The sequence below is a fragment of the Carlito syrichta genome, unplaced genomic scaffold (assembly GCF_000164805.1).
Source record: "Carlito syrichta isolate Samal-C Ts95f unplaced genomic scaffold, Tarsius_syrichta-2.0.1 Scaffold316482, whole genome shotgun sequence".
NCBI classification, from domain to species: Eukaryota; Metazoa; Chordata; class Mammalia; order Primates; family Tarsiidae; genus Carlito; species Carlito syrichta.
Window position 1 is genome coordinate 114,660 of NW_007260578.1, and position 20,935 is coordinate 135,594.

Genomic DNA, 20,935 nt, shown 5'->3' on the forward strand with positions numbered 1-20,935 from the left:
TTTCTTAATGCCATTGAGTATTCAGTGTTCAAATTCCAATTTTTAAACATTTGTTTCTGTCAGTAGCTAATGTCCACATATTGCAGTTTGTTGATTGATACATTTCTAAAACCTCTTGATCTAGAGGCGTTCCTCTTTCATCCCCCCCTTTTTTTTTTACTTGCTGTTTATTTGTTAAAGAAACGGGATTGTTTGTCTTGGGTTGTTTTTTCCACTGTCTGTATCTGACTGGTTACATCTGCAATGCAGTGTAACTTGTTCTTCTGCCCACTTGTAAATTGATAGTTGGATCTAGATATTTGATTAGATGCTGGGCTAAATTTTCTTTTTTGTTTGTTTTTTTGAAAATCTTAATCAGATTTGGGTTTGAATTATTATTATTTTTTTTTTTTTGAGTTGGAGTCTCGCTCTGTTGCCCAGACTGGAGTGCAGTGGCCGTTCCCGGCCACCGCAGCCTCGCCTGCTGGGCTCCAGCGATCCTTCCACCTCAGCCTTCCGAGTAGCCGGAATTACAGGCATGCACTACCATGCCCGGCTGATTTTTGATTTATTGTAGAGATGAGGTCTCGCTGCCCAGGCGGGTCTCGAACCCGCGGGCTCAGGCAATCCACTCACCTCAGCCTCCCAAAGGCGCGGGATTACAGGCTGAGCCACCGAGCCCGGCCAGAATTATTTTTTTGAGGATTGACAGGGTCACTTCACGAGTGGTCTTTCAGAAGATATATAATGTCTGCATGTCTCTCTTTTTGTTAGTGCTAATAGTCATAGGTGTTCAATATCTAAATCCATCCATTTATTAAATATTCTTTCATTCACTCTTCATTTACTGACTAGAATGCTTCCATATGGAGAAACTTCCCTTTGTCTATTTGTTTCTCATAAAAACTCATAGTAAAGGCAGGATAAATTCTTGATTCTTTTTGTTTACCATTTTTCACAATAGCATGTTCTAACAGTGACCAGTTTGTTTTCCTTTTGGTATCATTGTAAACTCATGAATCTAAACATATTTTCTGTGTTGTAACATATTGTTTCTGTGAGAGCGTCTTTACATTGGCTTCTGAGTCCTTTTGACACTCTCCTAGTAGTCTTTGACAGCGTCTTTGCTATCTGATGTGACATTATGGTTCTGGATTATCAGATGTTTTTTCAAGCGGTTCTGGTTGGTTTTAGCAGGAAAATGATATTTGGAGATCACAAACTAGACTAGCAGTATACATTATTGCGCCACTGACTTAGTCATTATTTTCTAGGCCTTTTTCATTGAACAGACTGATACTGATACTTTCAATTCAAATCAGGACTGTAGCATTTTTATCTTTTCTCTCTTTTTTTGGTTTTATATTTGTATTTTCTTTCTTCTGCATTAAGAAACCTACTTCTCAAGAACATTGAGGATAGTAGAATTAGATTAGAATATCACACATCCGTTTACTTTTCCTCACATTATGCAACAGTTATATTTTTCATTTTTGTTTTAACTTGTGAATATACACAGTGGTTTTATACATAATTTTGCCTCCAGCAGTGTGATTACGGAAACATTAACAACTTTTATTGCAGTTTGTTTTCCCCTTAGGATGCCTTTCATTAAGAATCTGAGACTATTTAAAAATCTTTGGATTTTCTCTAGAATCCTAATTTCCATTTTATTTAAAACAATATTATAAGTATATTCCCTTAGAATTAATTAGAAATTATGCAGGTCTGTTAAACTCTATTCAGATCATTTGGACTACTCTGGAATTCTTGAGTTGCTTTGAACTTCTGTGGATGCAGGATTGATGTGGTGTACTGATTTTGCAGTGATGACCTGTTTCTATTCTGTGGAAGGAATTTATTGATTTAGGAGATCTTTATCTTCTAAATACGCTGAAATTGTAATTTGCTGTTCATTGTAGTTAGCAATGTGGTAGCATATAAATGTAGAGAAAAACAGTCATGGGCTGGGCATGGTGGCTCACGCCTATAATCCCAGCATTTTGGGAGACCAAGGCAAGAAGATCACTTAAGCCCAGGAGTTCGAGACCAGCCTGGGCAACATAATGAGATGCTGTCTGAAAAATGTAAAATAAAATTTAAAAATATTCAGAAGGCTAAAATTTAAAAAAAAATCATGATAAGAATTGCTTAGTTCAATGACTTAGTGTAAAAAAATGACGCAGGTAATCTTTCATAGAAATACTGAGAATTGGTGTTTCTCAGTTTGCTCTATATAGTTTTATTGTTTGTTCATAATTTTAAAACTTTGGTTCAGAATGTAGTTTTCAGAATAGAAAGTAGGGAGTTTTAAAAAGTTACTATATATGGAATGCCTATGTAGGTAAAATATTATTTTAAGTGTTAGTGTTACAAATAATAGCTAATAATAATAAGTACCCTTAACTGAATGGTAGATACTTTTGTATGAGTTCCACTTACATTGACTCATTTAATCCTCACAGGAACTCTATATGTAGGACTGATTTTGCCTTTCTTGTACGGAGAATGAAGCTTGCCCAAGGTTATCTAACCAGTGACTGAGCTGGTTCATGCCTTAGGCAGTTTGTGTCACTGTATGTGCTTTGAACTGTTGTGTCTCAGAGCAAATTTGAAAAAAGGCACAGAGCTTGGCCTAAGAAAATTAATTCTGTTAGGCAATGGAGTCAATTATAGATTGAGTCTTTTGTTACCTGGTTGTTAGACTTATTGAAAGTCTTTTCTTTCTTTTTTTTTCCTCTGAACTGGGGTCTCTCTGTCACGCAGGCTGGAGAGGGTGGAACGAACATGGCTCACCACAGCAGCCTCGATCTCTTGTGCTTAGGTGATCCGTCTACCTCAGCCTCCCAAGTAGTGGGGACTAAAGGCATGGGCCACTGTGCCACCATGCCCAACTTAGTTTTTTGATTGTTTTGTATAGACGAAGTCTTCCTATGTTGCCTAGACTGATCTTGAACTCCTAGGCTCAAGCAGTCTTCCTGCCGGGGGCCTCCCAAAGTGCTGGATTACAGATGTGAGCCTTTGTATCCAGCCTAAAGTTTTTTTTTTAATAGGTAAACTTTATTTTTAGTTAGTTAATGAAGTTGTGGTATTATCTGTTTGGAGCTGTTTTATCAGATTTGTTTCTTTTGATCAACTTCTAGTCTTGCAAATCCTTTAACCACTTTAGATCTTAATTTTCTTCTCTCTAAAAGTTGAATTTACTTGTCTTATAAACCTTGCTTCTGACTTTTATATGACTTGTGAATACTATGTTTCAGGATCTTAAAATCAATAGCTTATTTCTTTACTTCATTAATAGCTTTTTAAAAAATTTACTGAAGTAATGTTTGTTGTTAAGAAATTTGGAGAAAAGAGAAAACTACAAAGAAAAAAAGTAAAGAAAAAGACTTTTTCTACTTCTAAAACTGAGTAAAAGGACTGTTAACATGGTGTTTTATTTCTTTCCAGACTTTTAAAAAAAAATTATTTGGTTAATTAATTAATTAGAGTTGGAATTTCACTCTGTTACCCAAGCTGGAGTGCCACTGCAGCCTCAACCTGCTGGGCTCAGGAGATCCTTTTGCCTCCGCCTTCCAAGTAGCTGGAACCACAGGCAAGCACCACCACGCCTGGCTAATTTTTCAGTTTATTGTAGAGATAGCATCTCACCAAGTTGCCCAGGCTGGTCTTGAACTCCTGGGTTCAGGCAATCCTCTTGCCTCTGCCTCCCAAAGTGCTGGGATTACAGACATGAGTCACCACACCTGGCTCTAAATATTTTAAATATATATATTTATGTACAAATAAAGTAGAAAATTCTTTTTAAAATTGTATAGTGAGAAATCCCCTAAAATTGCTAGAACATTAAAAATGACTATGATTTGTTGTTTAACTGTTCTAAAAATTGTGTGATTATTTTATAATTAGATATTTAGATTATTTTGAGGCTTTTGTTTATTTTATCATTATTTACCTTTATCTCATGCTTTTGTTTGGGATAGATTATTTTGAAGATAACTTGCTAACATTTGTAATTTATAATAGTTGAAACTTTTTTATGTTAAAGAGCTATTAGTTTGATATTTGGTATTTTAATTAGAACAAAATTCTGTTTAACTGAACTAATAAGACCCAGATACCTGCTCTATTTGGAGAGACACAGATATATACAACTAAGTGAGGCTTTTTTTTTCCCTCACTCCATCGCCCAGGCTGGAGTGCAGTGGCACACACATGGCCACCTCAGCATCGACCTGTGGGTTCAGGTGTTCCTTCCGCCTCTGCCTTCCAAGTAGCTGGAGCAACAGATGTGCGCTACTGCATCCGGCTAATTTTTGATTTATTGTAGAGATGAGCTCTCTCCAGGTTGCCCTGGCTGGGCTCGAACCTGCGGGCTCAGGCACTGCACTCACCTTGGCCTCCCAAAGTGCTGGGATTATAGGCTGAGCCACCAAGCCCGGCCGGCTTTTTGTGTGTGTGTGTGTGTGAGGCTTTTTAAATTTAAAAAACTTGCCAGAGTTCACTTATATTTGCTTCCTAAGTATTTATGTCACCATTGCTTTTGGAGAATGTCCCTCAGAAATGTTGGCCAGAGGTAGCAGTGTCCTTTAAAGCAGAAGGTAATTTGATTGTATTATGTTCTTCCCAGTTAAAAAAAGTAGAGAAGTGGATGGATGTTTTTTAAAAAAGATTTTCAATAAGAGCTGCATTGGAAAGTTTCTGTGACTATTTACTTTCTTTGGCATCTCTTGCTTCTGAGGTAGGGTTTTAAGATCAACTTACAGCTTATACCTGGATCCTCTGAGCCATCTACCCCAAAGCCAGTCTAACTGTTGGAACTCTTTGGACTTATTCTATAGAAGAACTCTTTGGAATTTACTCTGTAGAATCTTTGAGAGTTTTGTAAAAATATTTCTAGAGTCAAATGTGATTGGTCTAATATTTTGAAATTCTTTTTAGGCCAAGGGGCTGATTTGAGTAAGCCTCCATGTCGAAAAGCAAAGGAGATCCGGAAAGAAAGGAAAAGGTTAAAACTAATGCAGCAAAACCCTACTGGAGAACTTGAGGGTTTCCAGGCTGAAGGTCAGCCACCATCTTTGTTCCAACCAAAGGCTAAATCCAACCAGCCCAAATCACTTGAAGATTTGATTTTTGAATCTTTACCAGAGAATGCATCACACAAGTTAGAGGTACTTTGGAGGGTTTTTGTTCTGTTTCTATTGTTTGTTTGTTTTATTTTTGTTGGGCATCTTGCTTATTTTCATTTTCATTTGAGGTCATGCTAATCAGTTGATGTTTTTCCAGTTAAATAATAAGATAGTAAAGAGAACTGTATTTACTAAGTTAACTGCTATTTGAAAGCAATCCTATTTTTAAGAGATTTTTTGGAGACTACTTTAGGCAATTGATTACTAAAGTTATGAAAACAGTTTCACTTTTTGCATGTTCTTTTATGCAGGGTGCTCTGGTTTTTTGTATCTTTTGGTTGACATTTAGTAAAAGTGAAAAAGAAAAATATTCTCTAAGGTAGAATTTTTGGCAGTTTTGGTTTACATAGTAAAAGAGAATAGATTACACTAGACAAATCAATTTTTTTATTCATTACAGTATTCTGATCAAGGCAGTGAGCGGTGTTACATAGGTAAGACGAGTTAGAAATTATCTAAACAAGCCGGGCTTGGTGGCTCAGCCTGTAATCCCGCGCCTTTGGGAGGCTGAGGGAGTGGATTGCCTGAGCCCACGGGTTCGAGACCCGCCTGGGGAGCGAGACCTCATCTGTACAATAAATCAAAAAATCAGCCGGGCGTGGTAGCGCATGCCTGTAATTCTGGCTACTTGGAAGGCTGAGGCAGAAGGATCGCCGGAGCCCAGCAGGCGAGGTGGCCGGGAGCGGCCACTGCACTCCAGTCTGGGCGACCGAGTGAGACTCCAACTCAAAAAAAAAAAAGAAAGAAACTATCTAAACAGTGCTAAATTGTACGATTAAAATCTTCTTTCCTTAATGCCCAAACCAATTTGGGGATAATCTGAATATTTCTAGAGCCAAATTTCTTATTTTTTCCAAATTTATTTACATTAGTAGATCAAATCAATATTTCTCAATGTTAGTTTATTATATATAAAATTCTTTTCTATGACATTAGCCATAATGATTTTTCTCATGTTCTTACAGTTAGTAACTGGCCAGCCTTTTAATTTATAGCTTACCATCATCTAAGAATATCACTTATCACTAAAGTCTTAATACTAAAAATTAACTTTGATGCATTCTAAGCTTTAGGACAATATATGTATTATGAGACATAATTTTTAACTTTTTTAACTCTTTGGCTGCTCAGATTTCAATACTGATACTTCTCCTTCCAAAATTGTAAAGAGAGTTGTACACACTACTTAAAATACTTTATGAAGAGTTTTCTATCTTTTGATCATAAATAGAGAGCCAGACACACCTCACGTTACAATTCTGCAGTAGTCAATGTTACTTTTTGAATGTAACGATGCCCAGGATGTGTAGAGATTTGTCATCCACTGGGTGTCGCTCTTTCTTCACAGTAGAATTACTCTCATAGTAAACATGAATAGTTTCCGGTCATGTTTTTTTGTTTGTTTGGTTTTTTTTTGAGTTGAAGTCTCACTCGGTTGCCCAGACTGGAGTGCAGTGGCCGCTCCCGGCCACCAAAGCCTCGACCTGCTGGGCTCCAGCGATCCTTCCGCCTCAGCCTTCCGAGTAGCCGGAATTACCGGTGCGCGCTACCACGCCCAGTTGATTTTTTTTTATTGTAGAGATGAGGTCTCGCTGCCCAGGCGGGTCTCGAACCCGCGGGCTCTGGCAATCTACTCACCTCAGCCTCCCAAAGGCACGGGATTACAGGCTGAGCCACCGAGCCCGGCTTCCAGTCATGTTTTTATTGTATTGCATTTGAGTTTTTGTTTTACTGATGTTTTGCTAACATAGTTTAGTTAGTTAAATAATAATGTTAAAATAATGTTAGCAAATTAATGTTAAAATAAACGCCAGCATTGCTGTGTGTAATTACTGCTTTAAACTTATCCTCATGTTGTTACATATGAGGGAACTTAGGCACAGCGGTTAATTTACTTGACCAAGATGGTGATATTATAAGATTTGAACAAAGGAAACCTGACTTCAGAGTCATAGTTGATAACTGTATTATGAAATAGGAATACTTTGTGAAGGTTGTCTTTATACTTACACAATAAAGTTGTAAGTTTAGGATTATCAGTGATGAATGAGTGTCTAAAAAATATATTCCTTTTTTTAGTCTTTCTGACTTCCTGACGGTGAGTTGTATACAACTAAAACTAAAGAGTATTTGTTTGTGTTTGTGTTATGAGTGCTAGAAATGTTCTGCCAGTTTACAGTAAGGGCGGGCTTACAAAATTCAGGCAAGAGAGCTGAGACTTAGAATTTAGAAGGAATCCACCTCTGCCTTCTAAATGAGTCTCTAAGTTACAGAAATAAATTTTTTTCTTTATTTACTAACTCATTGGTTTTTGATATTAAAAGATTATGTATAGATGCTTTAATATTTGTGTTGGAACTTTGTTTTGGGGGGTGAGAATTACTGTTAATATGTATTTCACAGAATGAATAAATGAATTAATGAACTTTTTTTTTTTAACTCCTACTGAAGGTGAGGGTGGTGAGGTCATCTCCACCAAGTTCTCAGTTCAAAGCCACATTTCTGGAGTCTTACCAGGTCTATAAACGTTACCAGATGGTTATTCACAAGCAACCACCTGATAAGCCAACTGTGAGCCAGGTCAGCAGGCCAAGTGTACTATTTTTGTGCAGAGCGTTCCCTTCCATTTGATATCTTTGTATGAAATCTTGGTTTATTTGTGCTACATTTTATTTATATCCAGTTTGCAGCATATCTGCAAAGAGTTGGGACCGAATTAATGGACATTCTGAAAGTGCGAATTCTACCTAGTGTCATGTTAAGTGCCAGTCTTGTATAATTTCAGAGCATAAAGTAATATAAAATTATTTAAAGTCACAATGTTAGATGCATTTACCTAAAAGATAACTATAAATAGAACTCTAAATTAAAATATCTAAGAGGAAAAAGCAAATACTTCCAATTTTTATGATAGATATAATTTGCCCGACACTATAAAATATTTTATATTTAAAAGTCGTATGTAGAAAGAATTCATAATAGGTAAATTATTCTTTGTTAATGTATTACCCATGCACATCTGAGAGGGACTAGAAAAGTATGATAGAATGTTTTAATAGAAGTTCTTATATGCTAATAATTTTATAGATCAAATGACCCCAAAAAAATCTGGAAGGGAAGAGAGCTTAAAACAATATAAGTAGAGGTGGCAAAAGTAGTGGCCATGACCACAGTTAGCAACAATATTGCTCTAGTGCTTGCAGTGAACTATAATAGATGGATAGAGAAAAAGCCAAAAAGAGACAAAAACAGATTGCCCTGGCTTTTATGAGTTTGAAATTTTCATAAGTTTTAGTACAGAGTTAGCGCTTCAGGCTCTGCGCCAGTCAGCCCGTTCCAGGGTTTCTTCTTTTCATGACAAATTCCAGTGCTGAGCTTTGAAGTGGGTTTGTGGAGATCTTACTCTAGCCTCACCTTCAGAAGCATGTAACCAGTTAGCGGTGTTTCAATAGCCTTTGCTTGTCTTTTCCTTGCTCTGAAGGTGAGGTTAGTACCTGTCTCCTTTGAGGACCCTGAGTTCAAGTCGTCCTTCATCCCGTCCTTTGCTTTGTATGTCAAGTATCAAATGGCCATACACCAGGATCCACCTGATGAGTGTGGGAAGACCGAGGTACCGCTCGTTGAGTGTTCTTTCTGTGTTGACTAGGTTGTCTGTGAAGAAGCATATAACCTTCTTATGCCGTTTTCTTTACCTGTCAGGTAGTGCCGATGAGCTTTCAGTGTGTGTCACCGGACTTTTGTGGAAATGAGTCAAACGTGTTATCCTTTTAAATTCTTAGGAAAAAGCATCGTTGAGTCCAGGATGCCTTTTTTGCTTGTTTTTTGAGTCAGGGTCTCACTCTCTTGCCCTGGCTGGAGTGCAGTGGCCTGATCATGGCTCACCACATCCTCTGCCTCCTGGGCTCAAGCGATCCTTCTGCCTCAGCCCCCCTGAGTAGCTGGAACTACAGGTGTGCGCTACCACACCTGGCTAGTTTTTTAGAATTTCTTTTTTGTGAAGACACGGTCTCACTTATACCTAGGCTGGTCTCCGATAAGCCTCCCACCTCCCCCTCCCAGAGTGCTGGGTTTATAGGCATGAGCCACTGCGCCCCGCCAGGAGGTGCTCTTTATTCGATGTTCTCTTCAGGAGTCTGAGTGTCGTGTGTTTAGATGTTTAGTCATCCAGCCTAAGTCAGCAGACATTTATTTAGTGCTTATTATATACTGGACTATGTGCCATGGAACAAAGGGAGGAGTCCCTGTCTTCAGTAAATTGTTAATCGAACAGGAAAGACAGACCAATAAGCAAAAATAGCAAGAAGGGAGTGGAAAGTAAATATGTACACCTAATCTACTGCACATCATAGCTCTGCCTAGCTTACCTTAAACATACCCAGAACACTTAAATTAGCCTACAGTTGGGCAATTATCGTCTAACACAAACTCTATTGAATATCTCATGTAATTTACTTAATGCAATACCAAAAGTGAAAGGTAGAATCATTTTGCACCCTTTTAAAGTTCAAAAAGCTTGACTGTTGAACCATTATAAGTCAGGAATCATCTGTATGTTGAGATTACTGTATACAGCATCATTTAACAAGCATTTATTGAGGACTTCTTTTTCTCAGGCTGAGAATACGGAAATGAATGAGATGACGACATAGTTGTCACAGTGGGACAGAAATGTTGAAAAAAAGATGCAAACATATGTAGAATAACTAGGGTTTTGGTTTTCTTGTTCTGCTGCTTTTTAAAAAGTGACACAGAATGTATTAGCTAAAAAGAGAGGATTAACACAGCAGTAGTTAATGCTGCATGTTCCCTGAGAGAGGACAGACTTCCCAGACTCCGCAGAGCTTTCTACTTAAAGTACAGTCTGCAGACCAACAGCATCAGCTTCACCTGGAACACAGAATCTCAGACCTACTGAATCAGAATCTGCATTGTAAACTAGGTCTCCAAGTGATTCATGTGCAGATTTCAGTTTGAGAAACTCTGTGCTGGGATTTCCCATTGGGACATACTGCTGTGGATAATAGCATTTGCAGGTAGTGAGGATTCTGTTGGGCCCAAGACATTCCTTTTGATATTCTCAGGGGGTCTTTTGCTTTTTTGAACTAACTTTCTTCCTGCTGCTTTGGAGATTCTGGCTTTGTACCTGTCTGCTTAGCAGATATGAATAGCTAAGCCAAAATATGCTTGACATGGTTCAGAGTGTTTACTCTGAGACCCTTCCCCTGAGCTCTGTGGGCTTCAGGCCTCTGTGGAGTCCATTTGTGCAGACTTAGTGTGGCACTAAAGACATTCATAGTCTGATTGGGTGGTAGGTAGGTATGCATTTCCCATGCTGTTAGAAGTAGCCATTGGATTAGTAGGGAAAGCCAGGTGACATCTGAACCAAGTCCAAAAAAAGGAGAAGGACATTTTGGGTGACAGGACTAGCATGTGCAGAGGTGTAGACGTTAAAATCCATTTTGAAGGAGTTACTACTTAGGTTAGTATGGCCAGAGTTATAGGGTACACGTTAGAGTGTGATAAGAGAAGAGACTTTTGGAGATTTAGGTAGGAGCTAGATTAAAAAAAAAAAAATTAAATTGCCACATACCCATTGTCTCTCTTCAGCAGTTCTCAGTTCTCAACATGCTGCCATTCTTGTTGTATATATCTCTTTATACTTTTTGTTATTTTTCTGTTTTATTATTTTGTTAGTTTATACCAAATCTCAGGCACTGTATCATTTTTATCTGTAAGTACTTCAATATGTGTCTTTTTTTTTTTTTTCTTTTTGAGTCAGTTTCTCACTCTGTTGCCCAGGCTGGAGTGCAGTGTCACAATCACAGGCTCACTACAGCTTCGACCTCCTAGACTGATATCGTGATCCTCCCACCTCAGCATCTTGAGTAGCTGGGACTGTAGGCGTGGGGCACCATGCCTGGCTCACTTTTTTGATTTTTTTGTAGAGATGAGGTGTCTTGCTATGTTGCCCAAACTGGTCTTAAACTCCAGGACTCAAGCAGTCCTCCCCCTTGGCTTCCCAAAGTGCTGGGATTACAGGCATGAGCCACTGCTCCTGGCCTAGCATGTGCCTTATTGCACTAAAAAAAGTGTGACAATCAGATATGTGCCTTCTAATGTAGTCTAATAAGAAGTATAAAGCACCACCTTTGCTAAAATACATTGAACCTGAGTCTATACAGGCTTATAGATCTAATTACAGTATAGGAAATATGAAGGGTAAAAGAATATGTTAGAGTAATACCTGGGCAGTGCTATAAGATAAATCACCTAGTTTCTTTAAATAAATAAACACTATTTTTTTTAAAAAGGGAAATCTGTTCTAGATTAAAAGTTATACACATTTAAGAAATATACAAGGAGGACCCAAAAAAACCCCTGAATTATTTTTTGGAGTGTGGGCCCCTTACACACAGGCTTCCCCTGCTAGGTAATTGTTCTAGGAATCCATTGGCACCAGGTAGTGTTGCTGTGAGAGGCTGTGTTCAGTTTTAGTGAATTTCTTTTGGAGATTCTTTCAGCGCAGATTTGCCCATCTCATGATGAGTGATTTATGAGCATAACTACCCACACCACACTGAGCATTCAGCAGTTTTTGCCCACAAATGGCATGACCTCTGTGCCCCCTCTCCCTATTCACCAGATCTTGCCCCGAGCAACTTATTTTTGGGTTCCCCTGATGAAAAAAAGCCCTCAAAGGGCAATGTTTTACGTATGTGGAAAAGGGGAAACAAAAAACGGCAGAAGCACTAAAGCATCAACATTGACGAGTTCAGAAACTGTTTTTAACAGCAAATAAAATGATAAAGCGTCGTGATAGGTGTATTGCATCAAACAGAGAGTACTGTGAAGGTGAATGATGTTTAAACATGTAAGAATAAATACACAGTTTTTTAGAAATAAATCCCAGGTTTTTTGGGTCACCCCTTGTATAACTTCAATACCATTATTACACCCAGCAGAATGCACAGTAATTATATTATCTAATGTTCAATATGTGTTTGATTTTCTCTGATTGTCTCAAATGTCTTTTTTACACTTTGTTTGAATCAGTCTCCACATAAGGTCACATTTCATTAATAATCACATTTCATTACCATTCTCTTAAGTATCTATTGATCTGTTAGTTTAGAACAAATTTCCCTGTTTTTAAAATTGCATTTTCTTTAAGAAACTGGTCATTTACCTTAGCATTTAATCTTGTTTCTTTCTATTGATTTGAAAATGTAAGCCAGTATTTCATATATGTAGTATTGGTGGGTGTTTTTATATGTGTGATCTTTCTCTCTATATAGGAGTGTGTGTGTGTGTGTGTGTGTGTGTGTGTGTGTGTGTGTGTATGCATTTGTTATGCATATTTATTATACATACCGTAATACACATACAGATACACACTTGCTCCTTTTTCTTATAGAGGTAGCATACTAGGCATGATCTTTCATATTTATTTTTTATGTCCTAGGGGTCACTCCAAAGCAGTAAGTATATGGAGAGAACTTCATTGTTCTGTTTTACAGCTAGCTGCATAGTACTCCTCATGGAAGAACCATAGTTTTTTTTGAGTTGGTGTCTCACTCTGTCGCTCATACTGGGGTGTAGTGGCACACTCCAGCCACCACAACCTCTACCTGCTGGGTTTCGGCAATACTTCTGCCTCAGCCTTTCGAGTAGCCAGAGCTACAGGTGCGTGCTACCATGCCCGGTTAATTTTTTTATTGTAGAGGCGAGGTCTCACCAAGTTGCCCGGGTGGGTCTCGAACCCGCAGGCTCAGGCAATCCACTTGCCTCGGCCTCCCAAAGTGCTGGGATTACAGTCTGAGTCACCGAGCCCGGTCCCATAGTTTTTTTTAACCAGACTTTACTGATAGCCGTTTGGCTGTTTCTAGATAGCATTGAGTGAGTGCCCTTACAATCAGTGTGTCTTTGTTACAGGTTTTCAGATTGCTGAGTCAGGGGTAAATTCCTCTCCAAAGGGTTTTCTCTTCATGGGGGTTTTACCATTTTGCATTACAGCCAGCAATCTGTGAGAATGCTTATTCCTCCATGGTTTCGGTCATATTTTGTAAGAATTTTGGATTTTTTTCATATAGATGAAAACGTAATTTGTGTGGTTTCAATTTTTATTCCATGTCTTATAAATGAAGTTAAGCATATTTTTTATGTTTAAAGGCCAGTTACGTTTTTCTTTTTTTTTAAAGTTTTTTATTGAGCCAGGGTCTCATTCTATCTGAGGCTGGAGTGCAGTGGCATTATCACGGCTCACCACAGCCTCAGCCTCCTGGACCCAGGTTATCCTTCCACTTCAGCTTCCTACGTAGATGGAACTAAAGTACATGTCACCTTGTCTGGCTAGTTTTTTGAATTTTTTGTAGAGATGAGGTCTCACTGTGTTGCCCAGTCTGGTCTTGAACTCCTGGGCTCAAGATTCTTCCTGCCTGGGATTACAGGCATGAACTATGGCATCTGGCCTGAGATTCCATAAAGTTTGTTCCTATTATTGTTTGTTTAATCCAGAGGGAGAACAATCTCCTTTTTAATCGTTTAATCCATTCACATTGATTGTTATTATTGGTATAGTTGAATTTACACCTTCCGTTTTACTTCCACTTCCCTGTAGGCCCTTGTCTTTTTGTTCCTCAGTTTCTCTTTTACTGCTTTCTTTTGCATTAAATGATTATTTCCTAATGTATCATTTCATTTTTTAAATGATTTTTTTTCACCATGTGTTTCTGAGATATTTTCTTAGTGGCTGCCCTAGAGCTTATGATACAGATCTTAATCTACAGGATCTATTTCAGATTTATATTAATTGCATTCCAGAGTGATATAAAAAGATGCTGCTTTTATATAGCTCTAGCCCCTCTTCTCCCTTCTTGTGCTATTATTTTTATATATATTACATATATATTATATAAACTTAACATGTTACACTTATTTATATAATTTTATAAAGCCGAGAAAAAGGAATAGGAAGAAATAGTTGTTTGTTATATTAACCTTTTTATGTACCTTTTCTCTTTGTTTTTATGTATTCAAGTTACCTTATAGTATCCTTTTCTTACTCTAGTCTAACTTTGCTCCTACCAACCTTTATTTTGATATTGTCAAATATATTTTATGTGTTACTGTCCCAACAATAATTATATACATATTGCCTTTTGCAATTGCTTCTTTAATTAGTGAAGAGGTGAAAGGAAAGTATGCATTTATCCATGAGAGCCCTCTGATGTCACTCCCTAGGGACCTCAGCCTTGGGTATATGGACAGTCACCCTGAGATGACAGAGGTTTTAGTAGTGTTCTTTTTGTCTCTTTTCCTGATCTCTAAGATGCTTGCCTCTGTTGGTATCGCACCCAGCTTTTAGGTTCCACTGGTTGCTGGTTCCACTGATTGCTGGCCGATTGCTCTGTTTTAAGCAATGTCCTGAGGCATAGGTTGCTCCACAGTCTGCTTTAATTATACCTTTGCATTTGGATGTTCTCTCTGAGGGGATATCGTAACTCCTGCAAACCACTCAGATGTCCCTTCTCAGGGATGATTGCTGGTGATTATTCAGGACAAATGTATGCCAGTGCAGATTTTCCAAAACGTATGTTTCCTTGAAGTTTTACATTCAAATTGCATGGAAAACCAAATAACAAGATTGAATATATATACTGAGGTATACGTTAAAAGAAAAAATCAGCTGGCATCACTTAGAATGTGTGAAGTGCTTCCACAGTGGTGCCCACACTTCTTTATAACAGAAGGTAGCGATAAAGAGCATTTGTATAAGAAAGGCAGTTGTAGGTATGTATACCCTTTGTGTCATAGGACATAACTTGAAAAGATAGATCAGCAAGTGACTGTATCCTTAAAAGAAACAGACTTCTGTCGTTGAAGGCAGGTGGTATTGAAGTATCAAACGGCACAGATTGAATATATCTATTTGTACTGTTGGAAAAGTAAAATTGAAAAAGTAATAGTCTTTTGATAAATTTCATTTTGTGATTTCATATTTTACAATTAGATGTTTTTTATCCTTTTATTTAGTTTGCAGAACAATGGCAAAATGAAAAGACAAGTGAGAGTTATGATATAAGCAGCAGTGAAGATAGACTTTTATACAGATAGTTAGAACAAATAAACATTGATGTGGAAGAAAACAAAGTAATGGTGGTGATATCACCAAGAAGAAAGTGTTCTTGTTCCTTAGTTCCTCTTTTACTGCTGTTTACTATGTGAATGTAATAGAAAGCGAGAGTGATGAAAGTGTTGGTAGTTTCAGAAAAGTAGAAGACAATGTATTGTCAAGTGAAGAACGGGAAGAGGTTACAGAAGAAAACAGTCCTCCAGCGAGAATACATTTTGTTGTACATCCTTAAACAACAGGACCACAACTAGCAAATAATATAAGAGAACTGATTATTTTATTCTGTATTTTAGAAATGAATTAGTGGATAGTGTAATAAAAGAAATAAATTGTTATGCAGATGAAAAATAAGGGAAAAACTATCACACAAATCTATTTGGCATAAGTGGCATATCATTAACCAACTGGAATTTTTAGCTTTTTTGCAGTTATCCTAAGTATGGGAATAATTCAAGTGCCAAATTTGCAGGAGTACTGGTCAGCTTCTTTCAGTAGTAAAATACTCTTCTTTTCAGAAATATTCAGTAGAGGCTGGGCACGGTGGCTCAGTCTGTAATCCCAGCACTTTAGGAGGCCGAGGCAAGTGGATTGTCTGAACCCGCGGGTTTGACACCAGCGCGGGCAAATTGGTGAGACCTTGTCTCTACAATAAATCAAAACTTAGCTGGACATGGTAGTGCATGCTGTAGTTCCGGCCCTTGGAAGGCTGAGGCGAAGGATCGCTGGAGCCCAGTAGGTTGAGGCTACGGTGGCTGAGTAGTGTGCCACTGCCCTCCAATCTGGGTGACAGAATGAGACTCCAAAAAAAAACTTTCAGTAGAGAAAGGTTTATGCAAATCTTCTGGATGCTTCATTTGAAGACACCTGTGTCAAGTGATGGGCTGATCAGAGCTCATATTCAAAAGGCTAATTATTCGGGAGTGCACCTTAGTGGCAGTGCGGTGACCACCCTGTCCTTTTGGTCCTGGCGGTTGCAACGCGGAAACTGTGCCTGCATCCCTCCCCGCCTCACGCCAACTCTCCGACCTGCGCCGCTGCTGGTGCTGCCATCATGACGAAACAGGTGGTCTTCTTTGCCAAGGACTTTCTGGCCGGTCGCATCGCCCACATTGTCTCCAAAATGGCCATAGTTTGGATGGAGCGGGTCAAGCTGCTGCTGCAGGTGCAGCATGCCAGCAAGCAGATCGCTGCTGACCAGCAGTACTAGGGCATCGTGGACTGCATCGTGCTTCTGGCACGGCAACCTGGCCAATGTCATCTGTTACTTCCCCATGCCAGCGCTCGACTTCGCCTTCAAGGACAGAATAAGCAGATCTTCTTGGGCAGCGTGGACCAGTGCACGCAGTTCTGGTGCTACTTTGTGGGCAGCCTGGCTTCGGGCAGTGTGTCTCGCGCCACTTCCCTCTACTTCGTGTACCCGCTTGACTTTGCGTGCAGGCTCCTGGCGGCCGACATGGGCTAGTCGGGCAGCAAGCGCAAGTTCTGCGGCCTGGGCAACTGCCTGGTGAAGATCATTTGCAGTGATGGCCTGCGTAGCCTGTATCAGGGCTTAGGTGCAGGGCATCATCTACCGCGCCGTCTACTTTGGGGTCTATGACACGGCCAAGGGCGTGCTCCCCGACCACAAGAACACCCACATCATGGTCAGCTGAACACATCGTGCAGACTGTGGTGGCCCTGGCAGGCGTGGTGTCCTACCCCTTCCACATGGTGCAGCGGCACATGATGATGCAGTCGGGGTACAAGGGCACCAACATCATGTACGTGGATACCGTGGACTGCTGGCGGAAGATCTTCCGCAGTGATGGCGGTAAGGTCCTTCAAGGGTACATGCTGCGTGTCATGGGTGGCACCTTCGTGCTGGTCCTCTGACGAGCTCAAGAAGGTCCTCTAGGCCTCGGGCCAGCCTGTGACAAGGCGTCCGCTCCCGTCGAGGTGGGTTCACATGGGGGTCATGGCCTCAAGGGCCACTGGCAGAGTCCAGAAGCTGAGGCCTGTGGGTCTCGTATTTATTGACCAGATTTATGCAGCACGAGGATCATATCCCATCCCCACCAGTGTCTGTCTCTTTCGGGCATTTTGCAGACAATAAAAAAGCAGGATGCTGAAAAAAATTGTTTGAAATACATTGATTCAAAATTTTTGCAGTTTTTCATATCAGACAAAACAATTTGTGTTGACGAATCCATTCTTCAATTTAAAGGGCAAATATTATTTATAACATACGATCTAAAACCTACCAAATGGTATTTATGCATTTATGCACTAGCTGTTTCAAAAACAGGGTGTCTTTTTTCAATACTTCCCTGCTATGGCAGCATAACATCCAAAAACATCATTCAACCAGATCTTCCAGTAAGCACCAGAATTCCATTACATTTATATAGAAAGTTGTTGGAAGAAGTTCCCAGTGTAGCAGGATACCACGTTTACTGACAGATATTACACTAGTATTATCCTAGCAGAAGAGCTACTAAAGATGAAATGTCATCTTTCTGGTACAAACCAAAAGGGAACACCAGCACAAATAAAAAAGCCAAAGTTTTTAATGAAAAAAAGCATATAGGAAAAATAATCTTTCGCTTCTTGTATGGAAGGACAAAAGGATCATTAAAATTCTCAGCACTCGAAATCATTTACGAATGCAATTTACCACCAGGTCGTTATGCAGTGGAAATATAATATCAGTCAAAAAGCCTGAAATGATTCTAAATTATGTTGCAAATAAGAGTGGTGTGGATGGTGCGGATCAGTATGCTTCTACGTATGGTTTTTTGTGAAAATCTTTAAAGTGGTGGAGGAAATTATTCTTCTGGGGAAGAAGAATAACTCCTATATACTGAGCATCAAAAAACAATGAAAAACCTATGTCCCATTTGAAGTTTGTCAAGTTTCTGATTGACCAGATGAGAAGTGGTTTTTAGGAATTATGAGTGCGTCCTTCCACATTGTCTTTGAACAAGAAACTGGACAACAAATCACATATTATTAATGTGGGAGGAAGAAAACAAGACAGCCTTGTCTGCTCGAATAGAAAAACACCAGGTGGAAGACCTCAAACAAATTACTATTGCACAGTGTGTATCGGTGAGCCTGCAGTGCATGCTGGTGACTATTTCACACGTTAGAAAAATGAGATATAAAATTTTGTTTTTTTTTGTTATAAATAAGTGTCTCAATGTCTACAATTCCATTATAAGCCAAATATTACAATGAAATAATTGCTTCCAACGCTATACTATTTAATATGAAGTGATTTGTTTTCCACCATTTCATAAAAAAATACAATCGAGTTGCTGGTCGGTAATCTGCAAGATGTCTCCAAGGGCAGAGGGTTCAAATTGCCCTTGTGTTGGGGCAGTTTTTGAGGTCAACCTTTGAGGTTTGTTCTGAACCCAAGAGGGCTAATGTCTTTTCCTCATTCCCTCTAGTAAAACAAATGGCCCACTTTTTATCTTGTTACTTAAATGGAATTACTGGCCTTCTTAATTGCTTATCACCAAAATCTTCATTGTTTTTAAGAGAGCCCTTATGTTTGAGCTTCCCCATGCTAAATTCCAAATAAAATAAGCTCTCTGGGGAGAGCTGAGGACAATTCCCCCGTCTTCGCCTGACAAAACCTATCTGCTACTGTTGGCGTTCTGTTTGAAAGAGACTTATGCTTTATGAGCAGAGGCCACTCACTACTTCTGGTCTCTTGGTAAGATAATTAAATTTGGGACTCACTGACAGGGAATTTCAAGGTCTGTCAACTACCCTAGTGAGAGATCTATATAAAGAGATGGTCACTGCTACTGATGAGGTTCTTCATCTGCTGTTTTCATCCTAGAAATTCTTATTGCACTTGACAAGTAACTTGATTACACATAAACAGCACACACTCTGTGGAACTAACTGCCAAGAGAACCTGATTGAGACATAATACTAGGCTTCCCAGGCTTGAAGTGTGATGTTTTATATTGAAAGAAACTCATTTTTGGCATAGAGTGCAAAAGTACATCACTACAGTTTTCTATATGGGGAAATGACCAGTGTTCCTATGCTTAGAGGTAGAAATTTGAGAAGCCAAAAAAGTTCCCTTTTGTCCGGGCTTGGTGGCTCAGCCTGTAATCCCAGCACTTTGGGAGGCTGAGGCAAGTAGATTGCCTGAGCCCAAGGTTTTGAGACTAGGCCAGGCATCTTGGCGAGACCTCGCCTCATCTCTACAATAAATAAATAAATTTTTAAAATTAGCTGGGCGTGGTTGCGCACGCCTGTGGTTCCAGCTACTTGGAAGGTTGAGGCGGAAGGATCGCCGGAGCCCAGCAGGTCAATGGTGGGGAGGCTGTGAGCATGCCACTGCACTCCAGCCTGAGCGACAGAGTGAGACTCCAACTCAAAAAAAAAAAAAAGGTCTTTTTGAAAAGTTTGTTTTCTCCTGACTTGTGTTAAGGGACTCTGTGAAGCAACACATGGTGGTGTAGTTTTGTTGATGTAATAGGAGAAACTTAATTTACTTACATTCAAGAAGATGCATTTTTTTGCTTTTTTTGTTGTAAAACAGTTAAGAAAAATAACATACCAACTTGGGGACTTAAGGTGACCAACCATATCAGTTCATAAAATCCATTTTGACTCTGTTGGTAACTGAAATAATCACTTAAACACCCAGAAAAGTAGGTTATTTTTTTGAGAAATCGGATGAGAAGATAAAATACATATAGATTGACTATTCCAAAAAAGCAAGTTCTTTCTGTAACATTTTTAGAAAAGTAGCACATAATTGCAGATAGGGAGATTATGTAGGACTTTGTAAATTACTTCAGTATGTGTTTTCATTATTATTTTCATTCAGATAGATACTAGATTTTCAGAAAATAGTATACTATAAATAAAACGGGAGTAGTTTGTGACCTGTCTTGTGTAGAATACAGTATAAAGCTAATTTTTTTTTTTTTTTTTTTTGAGTAGGCCTTTTACTCTGTTGCCCAGGCTGCAGTGCAGTGGCACGTTAATGACCATTGTAGCCTCAACTTGCTGGGCTCAGGTGATCCTTCCACCTCAGCCTTCCGAGTAACTGAGAATACAGGTGCGTGCTACCATGCCCGGCTAATTTTTTGATTTATTGTAGCGATGAGTTCTCACCAAGTTGCCCAAGCTGGTCTCAAATTCCTGGGCTCTGGCAATCCTCTTACCTTGACCTCCCAAAGTGCCGGGATTATAGGAGTGAACCACCGCGCCCAGCCAAAGTTAGCATTTAGGAATTTTTGTTTTTCAAATTATCAGTAATTCTATATGACATAAACATGGAATTTTAGCTGAAATTTTATTGATGTTGTGTTATAGAAAATGCCATTATTTAATATTTATTAAGTGCCATTAATTCCTTAGAGTAATTAAAGTTGGTCTCTTACCTTTTCTTATTATCTGAAAAACAGATTGTATTCATAACCCCAGTAGGCTCATCATACTTGTGAGTCACTCATTTTTTTCCAATTTTATTATGAACATTATCTAACATAAAAAAAAATTGAAAGAATGGTATTCTGATGACTATACACCCATCACCTAGTTTCAGCAATTGTTAGTTTCTCTTTTGTTTCATCTTTTTTTGTTTTTGAGTCTTTTTTTTTTTTTTTGAGATAAGATCTCCCTC

At 38.9% G+C, this 20,935-nt stretch overlaps 1 protein-coding gene and 1 pseudogene across 1 annotated transcript in view; both read left to right on the forward strand.

Annotated features, from left to right (window-relative positions):
- The window catches only part of ATE1 (arginyltransferase 1), a 168,769-nt gene that overhangs the window by 15,579 nt on the left and 132,255 nt on the right, over positions 1-20,935 (forward strand). Inside the window, exons 6-7 of the mRNA XM_008074549.1 lie at positions 4,921-5,150; positions 8,650-8,778. Of these exons, the coding sequence (XP_008072740.1) occupies positions 4,921-5,150; positions 8,650-8,778 (359 nt within the window). The remainder of the gene's footprint in view (positions 1-4,920; positions 5,151-8,649; positions 8,779-20,935) is intronic.
- On the forward strand, positions 16,337-17,194 carry LOC103277120 (annotated as a pseudogene).